Source organism: Rhipicephalus sanguineus, chromosome 3 (genome assembly GCF_013339695.2).
Source record: "Rhipicephalus sanguineus isolate Rsan-2018 chromosome 3, BIME_Rsan_1.4, whole genome shotgun sequence".
Lineage (NCBI taxonomy): Eukaryota > Metazoa > Arthropoda > Arachnida > Ixodida > Ixodidae > Rhipicephalus > Rhipicephalus sanguineus.
The window spans coordinates 44,554,455-44,576,719 of NC_051178.1; the positions used below are offsets into that span (position 1 = coordinate 44,554,455).

General features: G+C 46.2%; 1 protein-coding gene across 2 annotated transcripts in view; it reads left to right on the forward strand.

Moving 5' to 3' along the window:
* LOC119386591 (calpain-5) overlaps positions 1-22,265 on the forward strand; it is a 67,442-nt gene that overhangs the window by 21,416 nt on the left and 23,761 nt on the right. For both annotated transcript variants that reach the window (XM_037653877.2, XM_037653878.2), the window contains 3 exons: positions 6,545-6,753; positions 10,110-10,187; positions 15,572-15,752. In XM_037653877.2, the coding sequence (XP_037509805.1) occupies positions 6,545-6,753; positions 10,110-10,187; positions 15,572-15,752 (468 nt within the window). The remainder of the gene's footprint in view (positions 1-6,544; positions 6,754-10,109; positions 10,188-15,571; positions 15,753-22,265) is intronic.

Consider the following 22,265-nt stretch of genomic DNA (forward strand, 5'->3'; position numbering starts at 1 on the left):
CTGTAAGCAGTAATGAAAGTGTAGCAATGAGCACTAGCATCTGTTCTTTGCTACCAGCAGACATCTCCAGCCACTGCTCATCACGCTCATTAGTAATTAAAGGGCCCCATTGCAAATTTTGATCACGCATTGGAAGTTGTAAGTTAGGATTTTGCTGAATGAATTTCATGCACTAGTTCATTCTTGGCCATGTTAGAAGCCATACCATGACTCCACAAGGGGGCTTTACTGCCAAAGCATGCCAGCCAAGGCAAAGCAGCCCTCTGCCTTGGCTGGCATCCACAGGTGCTCTGTGCTCCCAACTGCCATATGTGATGGAGTGCATCACGTTAATGTGACAAGCCCCCTTTTTTTGTTTGTGCTTCAGAGCACAAGCATTGCGGGCTCTGCATTAGATGAAAAACTGAATAGCGGGACCGTGGTGAGAAATCTTCTGAGAAGTGCCCCCTTAGTGGGCACTCACCCTCTGCAAGCACATCCCCCTCAAGTGGGAGGGTGTGCAGCCTTCTATTTTAAATTCCAATCCCTTTGCGCCACACAGACATATCGTGTGATCATCTATGTAACGCTTGTTCATTTGTAACGTCCAAACATAGTGAGGTGCCCTTCTTGTAATACAGTCACACCTGACTACTGTAAAAACCCACGATAACGAAATCGTCCAACAAAGAAATATTTTCTGGATCCCTGCAAACGCCCATAGAATTCCATGCATCTTGCATCCCTCGACAACAAAATGTTTCCAAACAACAGTCCCACAACAATGAAAATCGACAGGATGCTTCCCCACACATGACCTGCTCTTGCAAGGTCAGCATACTCCAAAATGCACTCAAATGTCTTTACTTCACACTTAAATTGCGTAAAGTACCACTGCAGTGCCCTTGCGTAGGCGCTGCCTCGTTTACAAAATTGGCGCAGTGCCAGAAGCAGTCACGCATGACCGTACCTGCCAAGTCTCCCAGATTTTCCGGGAGACTCCTAGATTTCGACCATTTATGTTTGTACGGTTGGCGGTAAAATCTCCCGGAAATCGAAATTTCAGTGCATGATCTGGCCACATTAAAAAATCCAACCCAATCCGATCGAGGCTTTTTGTGAACCCATTGCATATGGCATTATGTAAACCAATTTAGGAGACGTTGATGTAAAGGTGCAGTAGAATCTCGGTGATACGAATTCGTGAAATTCCCCAGCAGAATTTCATTGTGTCCAATGGGCCAAAATTCGAATGTTCCGAACACTTTTCCGTGTCGCGGTGGGTGATGCGAACTTTGGTACCGAAACTCTCAAGCGACGGCCGAGAGCAGCGTGCTGGAAGCTTCAGAAGTACGCATGTGGCCAGCGTGTGGTAGTTCGCACGGTAGTTCAATTTTGCACGGTAGTTCAATTTTTCGGTTTCTCTGCCGATTTCGTTATTGCGGGGTTTAACTGTGTAAAGAACTCGGGTAAATCGAAATATCCTTTTTATCAAACTATTTTCGAACATGGCAATGCTTTAACATCAATGTATATAAAGATCCATGGCTACATTGAACAAAAACAGCTTGAAACTTCATATATATCGGGCAGCCCAAAACAGCGCAGGAAGTTGGCTTTCCCTCACAAGAAGATGACTTTCCTTGCGGAAGGGGACCTTCCCACATGCATTTGGGAGAGCGAGCAGTGTGATGAGAAGGGTGCCGCTCTTGCAATCACATGCTTTCTCCCATGATTCCTCATTGTCGTATGCAGTCATTCGATTCTCCACTGCCTTTGTTAATGCCGTAAATGGAAGAACATGTTGTTCTCTGCAAAGCTAGCGATGATCAGCTCAGTTGAATGTGAAGAAAAAAAGTCTGACATTGTCATTGCGTACAGCGTCCCAAGAAGTACATTGAGTACTTTCAGTAAAGTTTATCAGCTTTATCCGAGTACGATATTGAAGAACAAGGCCGACATTAGGGCCAAGGCTGACTAGAGGCTTCCGGCACCCTATGAGTACGCATAGCTGTGTATGAAGATATTCCCTCATATTGCTAAACTAAAGAAATATCCCCTCACATTGCCGTAAAACCGCCTTCCTTGCATCATCGTGAAGCAATGCCATGAAGCTAACTTGCAGACAGAAAATATGGTACATTCTTTAAAGGCCAACTCCGGCGATTTTTTGGCCATGTCAAAGTAATGGTGCTTTTATGTTCCTGAGACGCTCCTGTCACGGGTCCGATAGCAGAAATACTCGGCAAATTGGAGAATAATTTTAAATAACCAAGAAAGCGCAACACCGAAACCCAGCCGAGCATACTGTCTTTGCATGACGTATAAGTAGGCAAAAACCGGAAATCATGCAAGGCATGCTGGCCCCGCCAGCGCGTAGTATGAAAGTATGAAAGCTGCGAAGAGCAGACGCTCAGGGGAAAGGCGTATCCGTCGGAAATAATCTTATGTCACATTTCAAGCCTCATTTTTTCCTCGGGCTGCCAGAGACTAGAACGACCTGCCTCACCATGCTGCTGCCGTACCAACTCATTCCGAATTTCTGGACATGTTGCAAACCTGTATTACACCATAACACCTGCATTCATTGTTCCAATATGTAAACCACCCCTTATGTAATACCCCAAACGGGGTCTTTAAGGTAATGAAATGAAATGAAATGTGTAACTGACCGTGCTACATGCACAAGCTCGTCGGAGCTGTCGGAAAATGACAACTGCGATTTCGACGCATTTGTAGGCCAACTAAAATCGGCATTCCATTCCTCTTCGATGAAGTGGACACACCTGTTTAGTTCTTTGCTTGCCTGGTTGCGCATTTCACCGACAGATGGCGCCACCTGCCCAGGTGGCTCAAGTTTGTGGGGCCGTGATCGGGTAAAATGCTATCGCTCAGAAGTTTGCGGACTAACTAAAGCTTCTTAATATTGATATGGGAAGAGTGCATAAGTTTGGCAATAGCGGCGTTCAACGTTGCGTTGGTAGGGCAGAAGGAATTTAATATAAGCCAAGTATAAGCCACCTTTTCGCACCAACGTTACTAGATTAGGCTACGTCGTTTCGCACGAAGTGCAGCTCACCGTATACCGACAGGGCCAGTGCACCCTGTATATGTTACGGAAAGTGTTTCCGTACGGTAATGTTCACACATGTGCACTCTTTTGCCGGTATGGTATTACCGCACTTTCCGTGCGGTAAACTGGCATTGCTAGCTCTAATATAAAGATGCAGGGTAATCGTTAGGTGCGAGTGTTTCATGAGTGCCAACGGAGAATCTTGTGCAGCCCACAACACAACACCACTTGCAACCCATCGCACATATTACCACAAGGAACTGAAATTCACACGCCCAGCCAACGGAGCGCTCGCCAAACACACGCGATTGTTGCCTTGTGGATAGCAGATGCTCTAGTGGCCCCTCGGTTCCGTCACTTCCGCTTTCACAAAAATGACGTCACGCACACAATGTTGCCAATAATTCTGGGAAGCAAGGTGGGGAGAGTCGGCGCAATCAATAAAATTCATTTGTAATGAATCTGCATATGTCTCCAGCTTGTAATTTGGCATAAATAACGGGAACGTGAAAAGGAACGTACCAAGTGAATTTTATTGAGATCCATTGACCTCGAAAAATCGCGGGAGTTCGCCTTTAAAATTTTATGTTGAATTATGTGATACAGTCGAACACGGATATATCGAACCCACATATATCGAATTTTCGGCTATATCGAACTTGTAAATTATCCCCTTGAAAATCCTCTGTAAAAGTATAGAAATTCGCACGTTTATATCGAACGGTATTTTTACCCACCATCGGATGTATCGAACACCGCGCGAGCTGGAAGGCACGCGTCGGCACTCGCTGCGCCCCGCGACCTTCGCGGCACCGCGCCTCCGCCGACACCCGATACGCTCGAAAAACGTGAGGGCGAGAGGGCTCAGACTACTCCTGTTGGGGCGCATTCTCCAACTTGTGGAACGGCTTTTTCTTCTCTCTCTCTCTCTCTTTCTCATGCTTTCTCCGCGTTACCGTCGGCTCGGAGAACAGGAACAAAGTAGCCAGCGGCCTCCTCCTTTTGCCTTTTCTTTTTTTAGTGGTGTTTTTGAGTTTTGATCAGCCAACCACAGCCCGCGCCTTTCGTATTTGCTTAGCCAACCACAGCTCGCGCCTTTCATACATCGCTGCTGCCCTCGCAGGTAGCCCGGGCGTCCAGGTAGCCATCGCCGCCATAGCGACAGATCGCGAGTGCTTTGTTGGCGGAGTCCACTTCCATAGTTGTCGCATACCACCACGTTCCTCTTTTGCGTGCGTGCTGTGCGAGCTGTGCAAAGGCGCTGCGGACTGCTTGAGTTTTCGACTTCTCGTGTAGCAATGGCCAGCGTCAAGCAGCACAAGAACCTTGACTTTACGACGAAGTTGAAAGCCATACAGCGTGCTGAGGCGGGCGAAAAAAGTTCGGGGGTGGCGGACGACATCACGATACAACGGAGCATGCTGAGCACCTTGTTGAAGAACAAAGCAGATATAAGGGCAAAGGCGGCAGAGCAGCGAACGTCGGGAGCCTGTCGTGCGCACTCCTGCCCACGGGAAAGTAGAACAGGCACTCTGCCTGGTTCTTGAACAGGCACTCTATGCATGGGCACCGAGCTGAAGGTTGACCTGCTTGGTGCCATTCAAATGATGACGGGCGCCTGGCAAGACGTGAAGACGGACACTGTGGCCAACTGCCTCCGGAAGGCAGGCTTCGTGACGGCGCAACTTGCAGAAACCGGTGAAGACTGCGACAACGAGTGCATAGATGGCGCGTTTCGCAAGTTGTCGTCCCTCTTCACGGCTGCCGTACCACCCGAAGTGTCTGCAGACTATTTCGTGGAAGCGGACTGCAATGTTCAGGCTGTTGCGAGCCTCGCTGACGAGGACATTGTAGCTGCTGTCGCAGGGACCCAGGATACCGACAGCTCAAGTGGCGACAAAGATCGTCCGAACGAGGCGGCGGCTGCACGCGTGTACTCCGCCGCTGAAGTGGCGGCAGCGTTCGGCTTGATTCGCCGTTGTTGCGGCGACATGGAGGGAACCGGGCTGTAGCACCTGGACAGCCTCGATAAGATCGAGGCCAGCGTCTTCACGTTCATATCGAAGACAAAGAAGCAGGCCAAGATAAGCGATTGTTTTTTCACACAAATAAAACATTCTGTTGCATCGTGTGTGCGGAATTAGTTGTCATTCTTGAATGCGCCGATTCTAGGTGATCGTCCGCCACTGGTAAGGTCTCGGGACCTGTATTTTTTTTAGATCGAATTTTTCATATATCGAACTACCGTATTTACCCGCATAATTTGCGCCCTCGCATAATTTGCGCACCCCTAATATTTAGCCAGCTTTGCTAAAAAAAAATATTTACTCGCATATTTTGCGCTCCCCGCCCCGCTCGAGCCAGCTCGCCGGCGCGCGCGCACGGGGAAACTTTGGACGGCCGCGCCCCGCGGCCCTCACCGAGCAGGCGAGCGCAGTCATACACAAGACAGGCTGCGAGTGCGCAGTCCCTTCTTCCGATTACTTCGTTCTGTTCTCCGGAAACCGCCGAGACCGTACCAACCGTACCCGAACACCTAACCTGTTCACCGGTTGTCGGAACTGTTCGAGCGTTCTCCCGCCGTGAGAATGCATGCACGCGACACGGCACGGACTACTTTCTGCATCGGAGGCGTGCGAGGGCCAGTCGCGCCAACGTTTTCCCGCGCTGACCCTCCTCCTCTGTGTCCGCGCTGCAGCCTTCGTTGATTTCGGAAGTTTAGGCAGTTTAGGTTTCGCGATCAGCCAGTTGCGTTTTCACTGTTCTCTTGCGCTGGGCTACAATAACTATTCGGCAAAATTCAAGCTCACTGTTATAGAATTTGCCTAAGGAAACGGGAACCGTGCCGCAGAAGAGTTTGCTTTTTAATACAAGACCGGGAAGAAGACCGTTCCGAGGACCGAAGCATGGAAAGTTTCCTGCCGTTGAAGAATACCTTTTCAAATATGTGCAAGAGCTTAGACCCACCGGTATCGCCGTGCCGTGGCACCTCGTTACTCCCAGCATTGTCGCGAAGAGCTTCAAGAAGACGCCTCAACGCACTCGACGGAACCAAGGACGACGCGCTTTGGGAGGGCGGTGACAGCGGCCGCGGCGATGATTCTCAGTCGGACTTCTCAACCAGTGATTCTGACTAGACCGTGCATGACCGAATCTGGCTGGTTAAAGTACGTGCTAATTCTGTTAAAAACCCTTTGTTTGCTCTATAATTTATTTTCTTCTTTAATGTATTATATCGCGCGTGTTAGGACTATATATTGTGCGTTATTTCAGATGTGCTCGCGAAATCTCCGCGTAATTTGCGCACCCCCTTTTTGGAGCTCCAAATTCGCGAAAAAAAGTGCGCAAATTACGCGAGTAAATACGGTAATTCGCAATCTCCTTCGAGTTCGATATACCACGTGTGTTTGACTGTGATTGTGGAACCCACACCGCTTGTTCTTTGCCTGGCAAAAACTGCTGTTGAGCTTGTGTTTTCGTGGCCCCTTGTAGGTGGAGCATGCAGAAGAGATGGGCAGTACAACGACCAATGGCCTGCTCAGAGGCCATGCCTACCAGGTAGTGTGTGCCCGAGAGGTGGCACCAACAGATGCACCTTCCTGGCAGGAATTGTTCCGCGATCGACCACAGCTGCGCCTACTTCGTCTGCGCAACCCATGGCACCACCTGGCGTCAGCATGGACGGGCGTCCTCGGTTACGGGTAAGAAAAGCACATTGCTCTAGGCAGGGGCGCGCAGGCAAGAGCAGCAGTCTCGGGTGTACCCGCACTGGCGGTGCTAATCCCATGCCTGCTGATTCTCCTGAAATATTTGAAGTTTTCTAGGAACCCAGACTCGTTCCACAATTTTACTGATGTGACATCGTGTTTTTTAAAAAGATTTTACAGCGAGGCTGTTTATGGCTCGGGTTTGGGAAAAACTTTGCGTCAGTGCGTCCATGCAGGCGCCACCCTGAGTAGCTGCAAGCGAAAATGAAATGTTCTGGTTGACAAAACAAAACAGAAAGGCATGCTCAAAATGTGAACAACAGCGACGTGCCGCAAGCACCGACTAAGATGGTGCAGGAATCAATGAACATATGCGATAAGCCAGACTGCCGATCAAGACACGTACGTGAAGCGTGCCCAAGACGCCAAGTGCAAGCAAGAAGCCAGGCAACGCCCAGCATGCACCAAGATTGTGAGAGGTGGTATGTTTTGTGTGGCCCTGTCTAAACAAAATACATTTGAACCTCACAGTGAAGAAAAGCAGTAGAACCTCGTTGATACGTTCCCGCTTAGTACGATTTCCCGGCTTCTACACTCGAAATCGCGAAAATGAAAAATAACCCAATACAGCTGTGCGTAATACGTTCCGGTTGATACGTTCCCAGAAAATACGATTATTCAGCAGCAACGTTCAGCACCGCGTAAAACTGCGGTCGTATGATACGTTTTGTAGTCAGAAACTCTCATTCAGGTGTGCAAAAAGGGCCCTCTCGTGTGCTTGTGAAGCGCGAAGTGGCAGACAGCCACTGCGTGGCGACGGCGGCTTCTCCGCAGTACCTTTCCCCCCTCCGCGCTTTCTCTGCTTTGCTCAAATGTCCCCTTCGCATCTTCTCCGAATTGCTCGATCGTCCCCTTCATGTCTTCTCCGAATTGCTCGATCGCCGCTCTCTGTCAACCACACACCGACCCAAAGGCAGGCGGTGACGCTGGCCGTCAAAATCTTCAAACAGCTTTAAAAAAAAAGTATTTTCTGTAGCACTTGGCACGATTTTGCTGAGCATTGCAAATCCTTTATCCGTAGCATGGTACATAGATGCATACTGGTTGCACACTTTTGTTCAGACCCCGTGGCTACAACAGCCGGTGAAACTAACAATGCAGCCCAAAGAATGGAGGCTGTCGCTGCTCCAGTCTGCCATGGTTCGGTACAAGACCTACCGAGATGCACATGCCGCGACACATAACCATAGCAACGCCGCCATTGTGCCCAGTGAATATGGCCGATAATTTCCCCAATACTTTTCTCCCGGAGCGCGTTCGTTTTTGGGTTGCTTCGCCCATTGCACGGCGCGATTCCAGCCGGCGTTCGTTTTTCTCTGGCTGGACAATTCTGCCTACCAGCGGGTCGTCAGGCGCTGCCAGAAAAAAAAAATGTTCTGGAAGATACCTGGGGGGTTTCTGGTTATCAGACGCCAAAACGAGACGATGCGTGCTCGCCGCCATTTTTGTGAGGACTCGACGGATCGCAATGCGAGCGCTTGGGGACTTCACCTTCGGTTGCCATTACGCCGGGCGTTATCTATTAAAGCCTGTTCCGCCAAGCGAGATGGTGCGATTACGAGTGGCGGCAAACATACCAGCTCATGTCTCAAGTTAAGACAGCGCAAATGGATCAGCGCGAGTGTGCGACGTAGTATGCGATAGCCGCGAGCAGCTGTCGCTTTCAGGGACGCTTATCACTTTCGCGAGATTTCGCATATCGTGTTGTACCGCGATTGTTACGCGCACTCATGTATGGCATAACTTACATGCCATGCTCATGATGCGCATGCAGCCGTTTCGCTAGCTTGATGTACTTCAAGAATGGTATTGCGCAACGTAATTGTATGGCATGGATGTCATGTACATGATTTACATGCCACGCTCATGGTATGGTCGCAGCCAGTTTGCTAGCTTGGTATACACCAACATTGGTATTGCTTGACGTGAAGACGAGCATAAGTGACAGGTAGTAACATGAAAATCATGACATGCATATTATGTATGGCATGACTTACATGCCACGCTCATGGTGCGCTCACAGCCGTTTTGCTAGCTTGATATATGCTAGTATTGGTATTGCCTGACGCGACTGTGTGATGAACATAACTGACAGGTGATAACATGAAAATTAGGGATGGGCGAATATTCGGACGTTTCGAATATTCGAACGAATATTAAAGTATTCGAATTCGCTTCGATACGAATTTGTATTATTCGAAATTTCCAAGTATTCGAAATGAATGAATATATCTATATATTTGACCACACATAACCCCTTGTAAAGGTGGTTTCAGTGCAGCGTCGGGTTGCTGTACCGTGAAACCACCTTGCCAGGGGAAATCTGCACTGCCGCGAAGCCACACTTCAAGGCTAAGTGTACATATTTTTTCAAATTAAACAGCATGTTATATGGACTTATATGCGCTAAGTACAGTAATTTTTAACTTGTAACGTATTGTACCACCTTTAAATCGCACCCTACTGCTATTCAAATTTTGATACCATTGAAGGTTTCTTCCACTTTATTTCAAACCAAAAAAGTAACATTCACTCATACCTGGTTCCATTTCTTAAAAATATTGTGCAAGGGTCATGAAGAAAATGCTCAATTTTTCTTAATAATATGTGGTGAGTACTATTCGAACTATACTATTCTCGACCAAATCCCTATTCGCTTCGGACCTCAAATTTACTATTCGCCCAACCCTAATGAAAATCATAAAATGCGTGTCATGTACCACATGATTTACGTGCCACGCTCATGGTGCGCTTAGGGCCGTTTTGAAAGCTTGATATACACCAACATTGGTATCGTGCGATGCGTCTGTATGGTGAACATAGATGACAGGCGGTAACATGAAAATCATGACATGCACGTCATCATACATAGTGCACTCGCGGCCAGTTCACTAACTTGATACACACCACCAAGTATGGCGTGACAAACATAAATGACAAGTCATGCATTGTATATAACAATATACATTTCATTAGTATGGTATATACCAGACTTTACATGCATGCATGCATGAGAAACATGCAATAAATAGTGAACTAAATTTCATGACACAAATGACTTCATTTGCTTCTAAGACAAACAAGGCGATGTATGCAGCTCTTTGCTGGCTGCTTTGCATTAAATCGATTCCCACAGTGTGCGGTATCTGCTGGACTTTTCTTTTGCAGGTTTCAACTGAAGAACAATTTTTATTGAACTAAAAACTTGCTGGCTTGTACTCAGTATTGTAATTGTCCTAAATGTATTTCACATGTGTGCTACTTGACTTTACACATGCATTCGCTTGCAGGTCAGCCGAGTGGTCCTCTCTCTCAGAATCTGAACAAACCAAGCTTGGCATCTGTCCGTCTGATGAACAAGAATTCTGGTAAGTTGAGATTACCTGGCAAACGCATACTGCTGTGAGCCGCACGTGCATTTACGTGTTCCCTGGGGACTGTGGTGTCGTGCAGCTAAGTTCAAGATTGAAGGTTTGATAACAGTGGCAGTGGCTGCATTTCAGTGGAAACAAGAAACCTCACGACCTAGATCTGCAGCAGTCTTCTTACCAGTAAGGGGGACAAAATGGATGTAATGTGCAGGACAGGTAACAGGGGGTCAGCACCAAAAGTCATTGGTGATGACAAAATTCAGGGGTGCAATCATTACATAAATGGCGACTGTTACACGATGAAATAACAGTATTTTTAAACATGACAAGAAATTCGTCTATGGACCGCACCTAAAAATAAAATGTGGCCCATACACAACTTTATGCGTAAAATGTCATACAATATAAATCAAACTGAAATCAAACTTGTAGTAATCAAACTGAAAGTGGTGTACTTTCATTATCTTGTTGTGCAAACTTGTCATTCAATGCAACCATCTTGTGAATGAGATGGTGCTGGCTAGGCTGGCTCATATTGGATTTCGCCCCAAGTAAAGTTTTCGAATAAATTAAAGAAAAACTCCACTTGCGTTGGAATAGAGCAAATGTTGTCAGTTTTCGCATTAGCACGTCCTGGGGCTGCTCGGAAACAAATGATTTCAGTAGGAGATGGTGTATTGTATGTTCAACGCATTCATTCACTGTAGCCTGATTAGCATGCCTGCCAACTCTCCTGCTTTGCCCGGGAGACCCCCCGATTACTGACCTGTCTTCCCGATTGTACTATTGCGGCCATAAATCTCCCGATAAGCTGCCTCAACCCAGTTTTGAAAAAATAAACACTACAGTAAAAGGAAGACTGGTATAAGAACAACACGAACTTATTTATGTGACACATAAAAGTAAAGGGAAGGTTCACGCAGCTCGAAAGGATTGCTGGCCACTGCTGTTTCCTGTCGAGCTCTCCTCCTTTCACCAGATATACACAACCACTGACACTGCTGGGCAGGTCCCTCGTTTTATGGCCCACGTGGGAGAGGGCACAGTAAGAGTAGAGAGGCTGGAACGCTTCGATGGTGTTTCAGTCACTTCCAGCATACGGGCACGGGGGCCATATGGTGGACAATTTTGTTGACCAGTCACAGGCATTGCCCGAAACAGCGAATGCGTTAACACGTCTAGGCGTGTGCGAATATTCGAGCGTTCGAATATTCGAACGAATATTTCAGTATTCAGATTTGCTTTGAAACTAATTTAAATTATTCTAAATTTCGAAGTATTCGAAATGAATGAATAGACATATATAAACCACATGTAAAGACATATATAAACCACATATATAAACATATATAAACCACATGTAAACCACCTGTAAAGACATATATAAACCACATGAAACTACACTGTAAAGGTGGTTTCACTGCAGTGGAGGGGTGCTATACTATGAATAGACCTCTCCGCTGGAAATCCACACTGCCATGAAGCCTCAGTTCAAAACTAAATGAACATATAACACTCACATTGATTCATCGTTTTTTACGTTTAAAAGCTTGTTATGCCAGCTTATAGGCTCAAAGTATAGTAAATTTTAACCCATTGAATGAGCTTGTGCGAATAGTAAATTTTAGGTTCGAAGGGAACGTTTATTTGGTCAATAATTTCGAATCGAATTCAAATAGTATATATCACATATTATCAAGAAAAATGAGCACATTTGTCATGACCTAACTAACCCACACAATATTTTTTTTCAAAACTGAAACAAGGCATGTGCAAATGTCATTCTTTTTGGTTCAAAGGAAGTGGAAGCAACTTTGAATAGTATAGCAGGATTTGACTTTCGGTAGAATGCAAGTGATAACCTGTAAAATATGTTATGCTTTTAAATTTACTATACTCTACTGCTGAATCCGATTCTGGTTCAGTAAATGTCAACCCACTATACGAGGAGTTATGAGTCAAGACTCAGATACTGATGAGTGAGCGACATCTCAAAAGCGTGCGCGGCAAGACGATGCTCACAGGATCAAAGGTGGTTTTTCTCTCCCTGTGTTTCCACTTAACACCACTTCGTGCACTTATTTTTGTATGTCTGTGAACTACACAGACGTTTATTTCAATGCATAGTTTTTTAACAGTTGTATAGTTTTTTTTTTTTTAGAATTTTATCTTGCTGTTACGAATAAACTATGTGTATGTAACAGCCAGAGTGATTTTTTGTCACTTTACGGTCTCCCTAAAAAGCTTTTGACAATTTTTTTCTGAAATACATTCATCTGGAGAATCTAATTCAGCAATAAAAAAGTCACAGTTTCGCCGCAACGGCGAAGCAATGATTGCGATAGCAATAAACTGTAATGTAACGCGAAGAACGGAAAGCAGCTCGAAATTGCCAACGCATTGCTCGAGCGCAAAGGACGCACGAAAGGAACGTACACAGAACGAGCGCGAACTAATGCGTCACAGCTCGATACTTGAAGTGCACTGCTCAAACATAAAGCAGGACGCACGAAACAAACGAACAGGTACACACAAGACGAGCGCGAACTAATTGTCACAGTTGTTACTTATTTCTGTTTGAACAGCGCGCTCCTTTCGCAAACGCGGCCGCTGCAGCGAGCGAAGCGAAGCACCCCATCGGCCGCCCCTTCTTTCCTTGAGATAAGCGCACGAAAGCGACGACGCCCTGTAGAGCGAACAGCAACGGCGTTCGCAGGGTCGGGGCGACGATCTTTAAAGCGCGCAACATGCGTGCACGTCGCGCCATCTATGTGACCACTAAGAAAGCATGCTGAATTACATGGTATATATAAACAGCTCGCCGTTAGCAGGCTGAGAGACGGTGCTGTCGTGGCCTAACGTCTAACGCGGCGGGCTGCAAAGCGAGAGGTCGCCCGTTCGATTCCGCGCGTCGGAAAGAATTTCTTAATTATTTTTCTTTGTGGCCTTTCTATATATATACATACTTATACATATACGGTGAATGACGGCGACGGGGACGGACATTTTCCAGCCGAGACTGTCCATATAATTGCTATCGCAATAAAATACACATTTTTGGAATGCATTTTACGAAAAAAATCGACCCTCAAAGGGTTAAAACTAGGGGTGTGGGAATATTCGAACTTTCGAATATTTTTTGAATAGCGTTTGCAATTCGATTCGGCTCGGACCGAAATTTTACTATTCGAAGTATTCTAACTTCCAGAAAATAAATATAACGTTTATAATAATGTAAAATAAATATAAAGACGATAAATCGGCGTGCAGCGTGCTTGGTCTTGTGTTTTGGGGCACCGACGTGCGAAACTGCTAGCCGCTTCCACCGGTGCTTCGAGCTGTCGCTGCGCAACGAGCTTTGCGGGGGGTTCTGCTGCCGATGTGTAAAATGCCCATCCGCGGTTCCGAGGGGTCAGCGGGCGATGCGATTCGTTGCTTGCGACGAAGCGCATTGCGGCTGCTTCGCTTTCGCATGTCCACTAGCGCGATGTTCTTGCCCGCAAAGTTCGGATTCGTCTCGTACATCGGCGCAGTGAGCGGAATTAGGCCTAGCCACAACTCCCAGCAGTAAGCTTGGTCGTGATGTGCGTGGCCGCGGTACCCGATGTTTCAAAGTACGTCATGCTCGATCGCAAGTTCGAAGAGTCGTCCCGCGATGGTCTTCGTCACAAGGAGTGAAATGCTGATAAGCAGAACAGTCGGTCCGAGACGCACGTCTGCGATGTTCGCGACGAGCACGGCGCACTATCGTAATCTGATGCATGAGCTTCCGCTTGCAGCTGCCGAATTAAAGCGTAATTATATTCTAAATGATCGTAGACTTGTGAACGCAGAACGACTGCGAACGCGTCGCTAAGTAGCGCGATTTTAGACAGCTGTGACCTGGCGACGTGCAAGCAGCAGACGACGCTCTCCCGGACCGAGGATCGGACCAATGGAGAGGCGTGCTAGAGCAACATGGCGGACGCAGCCAATCGAAGGCCTCGAAACGAACTTCAAACATTTGCTTTAATGGAGGGCCTAGCTGAAGCGGGAAATTTGAAGCCAGAGAAATGCTCTTTCCAACGAGCCCAAGATGGCAGCGCCCGGTTGCGCCGTTGCGGAGCTATAATTTTTTTAACACAGTCTTTTTTTTCCGATTTTCGCAATAATTTTTGCCACCTCGGCAAGCACAACAAATTTGTTAGCACACTTCGTAGTTTTCAGTGACGATATTTTGGAATTAGAAAAAGTGCTACAGAAACTGAAAATGTGAATTTCGAAAATTGTTTTTTTTATTTTTTGCGATACGAAAGGCGCATCCCCCCTTAGGAATAAATCTATTCTTTGACCATGTTTGTGACGTGTAATTGTTCCTGTCTCGTAAGAACATACTTAGGGATTCTCTGCAACTTATTTGTATAATTTCGCTTCGAAGTATTAGAAAAATATTTCAGAAATATTCAAAAGCTATTTGAAAATTATGCAATTCACACTCAATCTTTATTATTCGAATTCGCTTCACACCCAAACTTTTGCTATTCGCACAGCTCTAATAAAACGTAATGTTACAGGTTACCACTTCCATAAGTCAAATCCTGCTACTATTCAAAGTTGCTTCCACTTCCCTTTGAACCAAAAAGAATGACATTTGCACATGCCTTGTTTCAATTTAAAAAAATATTGTGCAGGTTAGTTGGGTTATGACAAATATGCTCACTTTGCTTTATAATATGTGATATACACTACTGGAATTCGCTTCGAACCTAAAATGTACTAGTATTCGCACAAGCCTACACATGTCACATCCTGTTGACATCGCTGCTATTGGAAGTATTGGTGTGGTCACATTTTAGTATGGGTGCACCTATGATGACGAGCCAAATTCAAAATATCCAGTGAAGGCTATTTTCAGGATTGAAAGAAGGAAAGCCTGGTACCATAGAATGGGCTCGGTGTGGCCGTTGGGTGGGATCCTTTGTGTAGATAAAATTAAACAACAAATCGATGTAACGGAAGTGACTACATATACATGAACAAATGCATATCAGTAACATCGTAGTCCAAATGAAGAAGAAGAAATGAACATAGGTGGGGCATGTAGTGAGAAGGCAAGATAACCTATGGTCATTAAGGGCAACATACTGCATTCCAAGAGAAGGCAAGCACACCAGGGGGAGCCAGAATGTTTGGAGGCCAGATGAGATTAAAAAGTTTCCTGGGATAACGTGCCCGCAGCTAGCACAGGACTGGGTCAATTGGTGAAACATGGCAGAGACCTTGGCCCTGCAGTGGGCGTAGCTATGATGATGACAACTGCGCACACGTTCAAATAGTGCTTGTGAAGAAAGAGGTGAAGTCGTGCCAGAGAAGTGGAACCAGGGGCTTTAATGCACCTCCAGGATTCCCTTGGAGGACTTCGTGGGTTCGTTCACGGACACGTGCGTGTGCCACGTGCCAGGCCGTGGTGGGTGGCGAGAGGAGAGCTTTCTGGGAGAGTGGACCGTTGGGGAGCGCGGCAGTGCCACGGATCGTGCGGGGGGCTGCATCAACCACCGGTCCAGCTTTCTCCGCAACCCACAGGTGAGCCCGCTCATCCTTCCTGATCTCTGCGTAAACTATAAAGATGGCCTTCCATGCAGTTGTGGCTGACAGAAAGGTTGTGCAGAATGCATGCACAGTGGGAATCGGTATTTGCAACGCTCGCAGCAAGCAAAACATGCGTTATGTACATATCTCAGCATACTCACTCGTGACTACAATCACTCACACTCATTTGAAAGGCGTGAATATGAACGTGAGTGAGTACGTATGAGTGTGAGCACACGTGAGTATGAACGTGAATGAGTGGAGTATGAGTGAGTACTTCCTTGTAGTGCCAACCTATGGTTATGTAAGAGGCGAGCTGCTGATTTTAGTTATGATCTGAGCCACTGTCGTGGACGTTTATGAGAAAGTTAAACTTTCATTTATTGTTCAAGTGTGGTTAAAGGGACACTAAAGGCAAATAACAATTTATGTCATAGTGAAAACTCAATGTATGACAACTTCTAAAATGGCAATATTGTCAACAGCAGTGCCCTACTTACCGAGAAATTAAGCTAAATGTATCACACGATGAGTGCCACGAGTGGGACATTTTCGAAGTGATCCCGATGACGTATGACAGTCTGCCTACAATAAATCATCATCATCATCATCATCAGCCTGTCTACGCCCACTGCAGGGCAAAGGCCTCTCCCATGTTCCGCCAATCCACCCGGTCCTGTGCTTTCTGTTGCCACGTTATACCTGCAAACTTCTTAATCTCATCTACCCACCTAATTTTCTGTCTTCCCCTCACGCGTTTGCCCTCTCTTGGAATCCAGTCAGTTACCCTTAATGACCACCGGTTATCCTGCCGACGTGCATGAATACTGCCTCCCACATGAATACACCAATTACAATAAATCACTAGCAATCAAACTAGCAGCAATAAAAAAAAGAACCTTCCGTACATCAAAAGAAGTAATAAAATGCTGTTTGTTCATTGCCGTTTAATTCATGGAAAAAAGAACCTCTGTGGCGTTGCCATGGGGAACGGCGCGCGTGGTTCAAAGGTTCCATTTTTGCCGAACTGCGCTTCGCCCAGCGCCCTGCTTCACTCACACGGTCATGTCTCAGTGGTAGTTTTGGGATCGTGTACTGCCACGTGTGTTTTGTGCGCTCGTAAAAGTCGCTCTGACAGAAAGTTCGACAAAATGCCGCATGCATGTGATATTGCCGGTTGCCCGAATGGTGCACAACACCAGTGCTGCAGCAAGGAAACCGATGTGTCTTTTCACTGGGTGCCGCGGAATGAACCCTGACGCTCGAAGTGGCTTAGTGTCATGCCATTGTCAAGTATCCGTCCACATCCACTGCGGCGATTGCAGCAAGCTTCGATGGCTTCGATGGCCGTTGTTGCTGCTGTGGGTCCCGCTACTTTAGCTCTGCTGCTACTAGTGTTGGCAGCCGCGCAGTAAAGGCGGGCAACGTTGGGCACGGCAGCAGTGACGTATGAAAGTCTAATTTCAGGCGGGTGATTTGAAGTGCGCTAACGCGATGCGGACCACTAAAACGTGATTTTATTTCAAAATAAGCACTTCCTTGGCATAAAAGTAGCACTACGAGGTTTCTGGACCGCTATTTAAACAATCAACGTCGACTTAATATTTGCCTTTTGTGTCCCTTTAATGACAAGACACAGTGTGCGCGGCCTTACAGAGGCACACTACAGTATGATGAGATTCAGTGATCAATGCATCCTGTCACTTTATATTCATCATCAGCAAGAAAATGCATGCACTGCTTCTTTATAAGTAAGCTGTTGCTATGCAACATGCCACCAGTGGTTACAGTGACCTGGCTTGGATAAGGTAAACTTGTAAATGTATTTTGGCAAAGCTGTATATGGCTAGGCGAAACCAAAATTTGTCCATCCTATGTGCATAAAAACTCCTAGCGTGTATGAGCGCCCCCTAGCATACACTTTGCGAAGATCTGTAAGTTGGCTTTCCTGCAAGAATATTTTTCACACGAAGCCTCTTGTTTCCAGGCTCCTTTTCTCTCTCTACATGCATGCACCCCTCGACATTCCAGTGGAGGGACACATCCACCACAGAGGCTTTCCAAAAAATTATTGTGCGAATGTCATGCTGCACAGTAAGTTCTGTGGTGTACAAAGAGAAAGGCAGGGACGAGTGTGGAAAAAAAAAATTTTTGCCTGCTAGTCTGTGGTCGAGACTGTTCATGCGGAAAAACACACTCGCACACGTATGCACAGTAACTATTTTTGCGAGGTGTCAATTCGAAGCATAATATGCACATTTGATGTTAACTGTTATTTACGAACATCTGGGCATTTGTATTAACACAAAGCATCACCTTAAAGATTGGCATCCAGAAAACTGGTTGGGAATGTTTGCGAGGCTCAAATGAGGACCAATTCCCAGCTTTTTCTTGAGAAACCAGTTAAGTAACGACTTCAAGTGCTACATCAAAGGTCATGATTATAATAAGGAACTTCCTGCAATAACCTCATTACAGCAGACCTGATAGTGAAGATTTTGGTCTATTGTTAAAGAAGTATTAGAACCCCAATGCTGTTACAACAGACTTATGTTAAATAAGTCGGTTATAGTTAATGTCCAATTTTTCACGGACTCCCTAGGAGCCGTGAAATCGTCCAAAAAATCGGGCAGTCCGAAAAATTACACCATCTCCCGCTAAAGGGGACCATGTGCCGATGCGAAGCCAGAGCACTTGCACGATCGCGTTCCGTTGGCGTTCGTTGGGCATGCTACCGAGCTCGCTTCGTGGAACGCGAAGAGGGACGCTAGGCGCGTCGTATCTTCCATCTAGCCTGGCCGTTAATTCTCACAGGGCGAGCGGGGAACGCGGTCGACAGGCGGGCGAGAGGGGGGCTGCATAGGAGAGGAGAGAGAAGGGGAGGGGACGCGCATGCGCTCGAGTTCATCGCGGCGTTGTGCAGGAGAGAATTTCGGCATGTCTAGCCCGCGTTTCAGAGGAAGAGTGGAAAGGGGGACGGGAAGTGGAGAGGGGGAGTGGAGAGGGAAGGGGAGAGGGTGAGTGGAGAGAGGAAAGGGGAGAGGGTGGAGTACAGGGGGAATGGTGAGGGGGAGTGGAGAGGAGGTGCGTGGGGAGGGTATGCGCATGCGCAGTAAGGGTGGTCACGCCGCACACCACCACCACCGGATTGAGCTCTGCCTTAAGATACTTCGCATCTAAAAATGAATTCATGCAATCTCACTTAATTCATGTGGTCAATCACCACAGCCACGTCCGAAATAGCTCTCAGTACCTACCCGTGCACTGATCAGGCATTTCAATGCTCTCACAAGCTCTCGTAAGTACATTCGGTACATGCCCGTGCTTATGTGCCAATCTCAAGTTGCGAATTTTCGTCTCTTGGCGGGTGTCGCCGCTACCAGCAAAGCATGGAGAAATTACGGCTCTCTCACACGGCTGGTAATACCAAAAAGCATCTCAAAACGATGACGTGGACCACGAAAGCTGTGACGGGAAAGTGGACGACACTTTTGCAAACCTGCCAACCTCCCCCCCAATTTGCCCGGGAGACTTTTGATGTCTGACCTGTCTTCGCGACTGTACAATCACGACCATAAATCTCCCGATAAACTGCCTCTACCAAATTTCAAAACAAAACTAGAACTACAGTACTGGTACAATCACGAGACCACCGCCGTGGCGCTACTGCGATATGGTTGTTCAAAAGTATGGAAAACTCTGCTAGCACTTGGTGCTCACTGGTGTTCTACTGCGTCAGTTTGACTGACGGATAATAGTGAAACCCAGAAAGTGCATTTTCAAGCAGTTTTAACTAGCTAAGCATCAAGCGATGTCTGCCAAGGCGTCTAGCTTGCGAGGCACGTAAAAAAGAAAGCGTGCACTAGCCAGCATGCTGGTGGATTTGGAACTGACGATATGAATCGTTATGCACTGTGGTAGTGTGTTTTGTGCAAGGCAAGTGACCCTCTCAGGTCCGTAGAGTTCGAAATAGCACGGGCGTTTACTAAGCCGAATTGCACCTCACCGAACATAGGAAGAAACAAAGTAAGCAGACGACCACTGATCGAGACGGTAAGTACTAAGAGGGCTTACTTCCGTATTTCCAAAGTGAGATATATTTATATCTGTTGTTTATTGAGCTTGAAACTGCCAATATAAATTTTACCGAGGATGCGTCCGCGATCATGAGATTAGCCATTGGCCGTTTCCGTTTCAGTTTGCCAAGAGGAGAGCGAGCCATTTTTGGCTGTCCATGAAATGAAAGTGCTAAATTCCGAGCGCCGTGCAGTGCTATGTTTGTCTCACATATTCACAGGAGCCTCGACTGCTGATCTGCAGTGAATTCTGAGTACGTTAAACAGTTGTTGCGGGAACCCTTTGAAGTTACCATTTGTGATAAGGACAATTTTGTTGACCGATCACAGGCGTCACCCAAAACAGTTTTTTTTCTGCTAACTTCAACATCAGCTAACTCACACAGTGTATGTGAGCTCTGCTCCTTCAACAAAAACAGCGTATTGAACTACCCCACAGTGCAAACAATGACAATGTTCAAATTGTCATTTCAGCGCCTGTCAAATAATTTTACAGCCGCTGCAAATGCTAATGTAACCAGCCAACATGGCGAGCGGGGGTGGTGGAAACGAAACCTGGCGCATGTTTTTATTTCTTGTTTCTCAGGGCTGCAGAAACGTCATTGACAGCCCTGAATGATTGCCAGTAAATTTATCTTACACATAAGTGATCACACCAGTACCCCTAATTATATAGCAAGTGCATGCATGTGTAATTAACAAACAAAATGTGGTGTGTCTCATACACGGTGTAAGAATACTTTCTGACACATGGTCCCGTAACAGCTAGGACTAGTAGCCCCTTCTCAGTCGCAATACGCTTTTTCACAAGACACCACTGTACATTGGTAAAAGTGACTTTAAAAGCGTTCTGCATGCAACAGAATAAGGCCAGGATATTTTAGAACCACTATCCTTTGTTCTTTTCTTTTGCGGGAGGGTTAGGTCTGTTTTATCGGGAGATTTATAGCTATGCCCATATAATCGGGAGGATTTCTCAAAATTAGGGAGTCTTCCTGGCAAATCAGGAGAGTTGGTTGGCAGGCAAAAGGTCAATGTTTCCATCGAATGCACCGGGAGCACTTTGTCGACAATTTTTACGTAATTTTCCGCTTTAATTTTTAAATGCCAATGTAAACAGCATTGCAAACAGCAGGAAAAAGAAAGTTTTCGTGTACTCAACATAAAGCAGGTCTACGCCTCTTCTCTGTGCATCTGGATTGAATTGGATGATGATGTCCAAACTGCAGGTGGACAACGTGGCCCCTACTTCTTGCTAAAATTAATGCAACTGAAAAAAGTTTGTTGTTTCAGGTTGGGCAAAAGTGAAAGATATTGGGCCAGTTGGTGTTGCATGACGAAAAGAAAAACAGCGCTTATACAACGAGGACGGGGAAGGAACGATACACGATGCGCAGGTTGGGCATTTTGGCGCAGCGTGGTGCAATTTCAACAAATTTCACAGTTTTGGTGCAGCTTGGCGCAAAAATAAGGAAATGTATCAAATTGGCACAGCTGTTGAACCCCTGATGTACATATATATATATAGAGAGAGAGATAATTTGGTTTGTAAAGCTCTTGTCCGAGATCAAGGAAGAAGCTGCATGTGCAGCTTGAGAGGACTTGGTGCACAGCAGTGTTTAACAAGAACATAGTAGAAGAACTACAGTCAGTTTTTTTCGTATGAGGCAACCATACATGTGCGTGTTACGCGTGTAATAGAATATACAGAAACACTTTTTATACGTTAAGTGGGTAGTGGGTACCTTGCGACTGTACTTGTAGTATTGCCCCAAGGGAGTTTATAATGAGCTCTAGAAAAGCCACTCCTCAAGCTTTTGCTTTGACTGTGCTGTGTGTTCCGCGCAGGCCCAGCGTTCTTTATCACCCTGTCGACCACAAGTTTTCTTTTAAAAAATTGAGACGTTGTGGTATTACAGGCGTAGCGCATTCATTATACTCATCCTACTTGCAACATTGAACTCGGTGAATGTTTGCTGGTGGCTCATTCCACGCCAACTATCCCAGCCTTGGCGCTCGACCGTCTGCAAGTTGAATGAAAAAAATTGAGGACTATCTATCCAGAGCAAGAAGTCTTCCGCCGAAATATTTTTGTCGAAAAAAATTTCTCAGTGCCACAAACTGTATGTGAAATTTTTCAGAAAGCTCGAAACTGTGGCTCGTAAAATGCGTTTTCAAAAAATCTCTTCTTTCTAAATTAGGCTTGGACAAAATTTTCCCTACAGAACGATCTTAGGCTTTTCGCTTAAAATAAGTTTCACGAGCGCTTATGTTTTTGTGGGTTCTTTATGCGGCCTTAAATATGGACAATATGGCCCATGTTGGAGATCTTTTTATAAAAAGGCGACATTCGGTGAAATAAAATATTTTGTATTAACTGATCGCCAAAAAGTTTTACTGTAGCCAAAAAATAGTTTGAAACGTACTATAT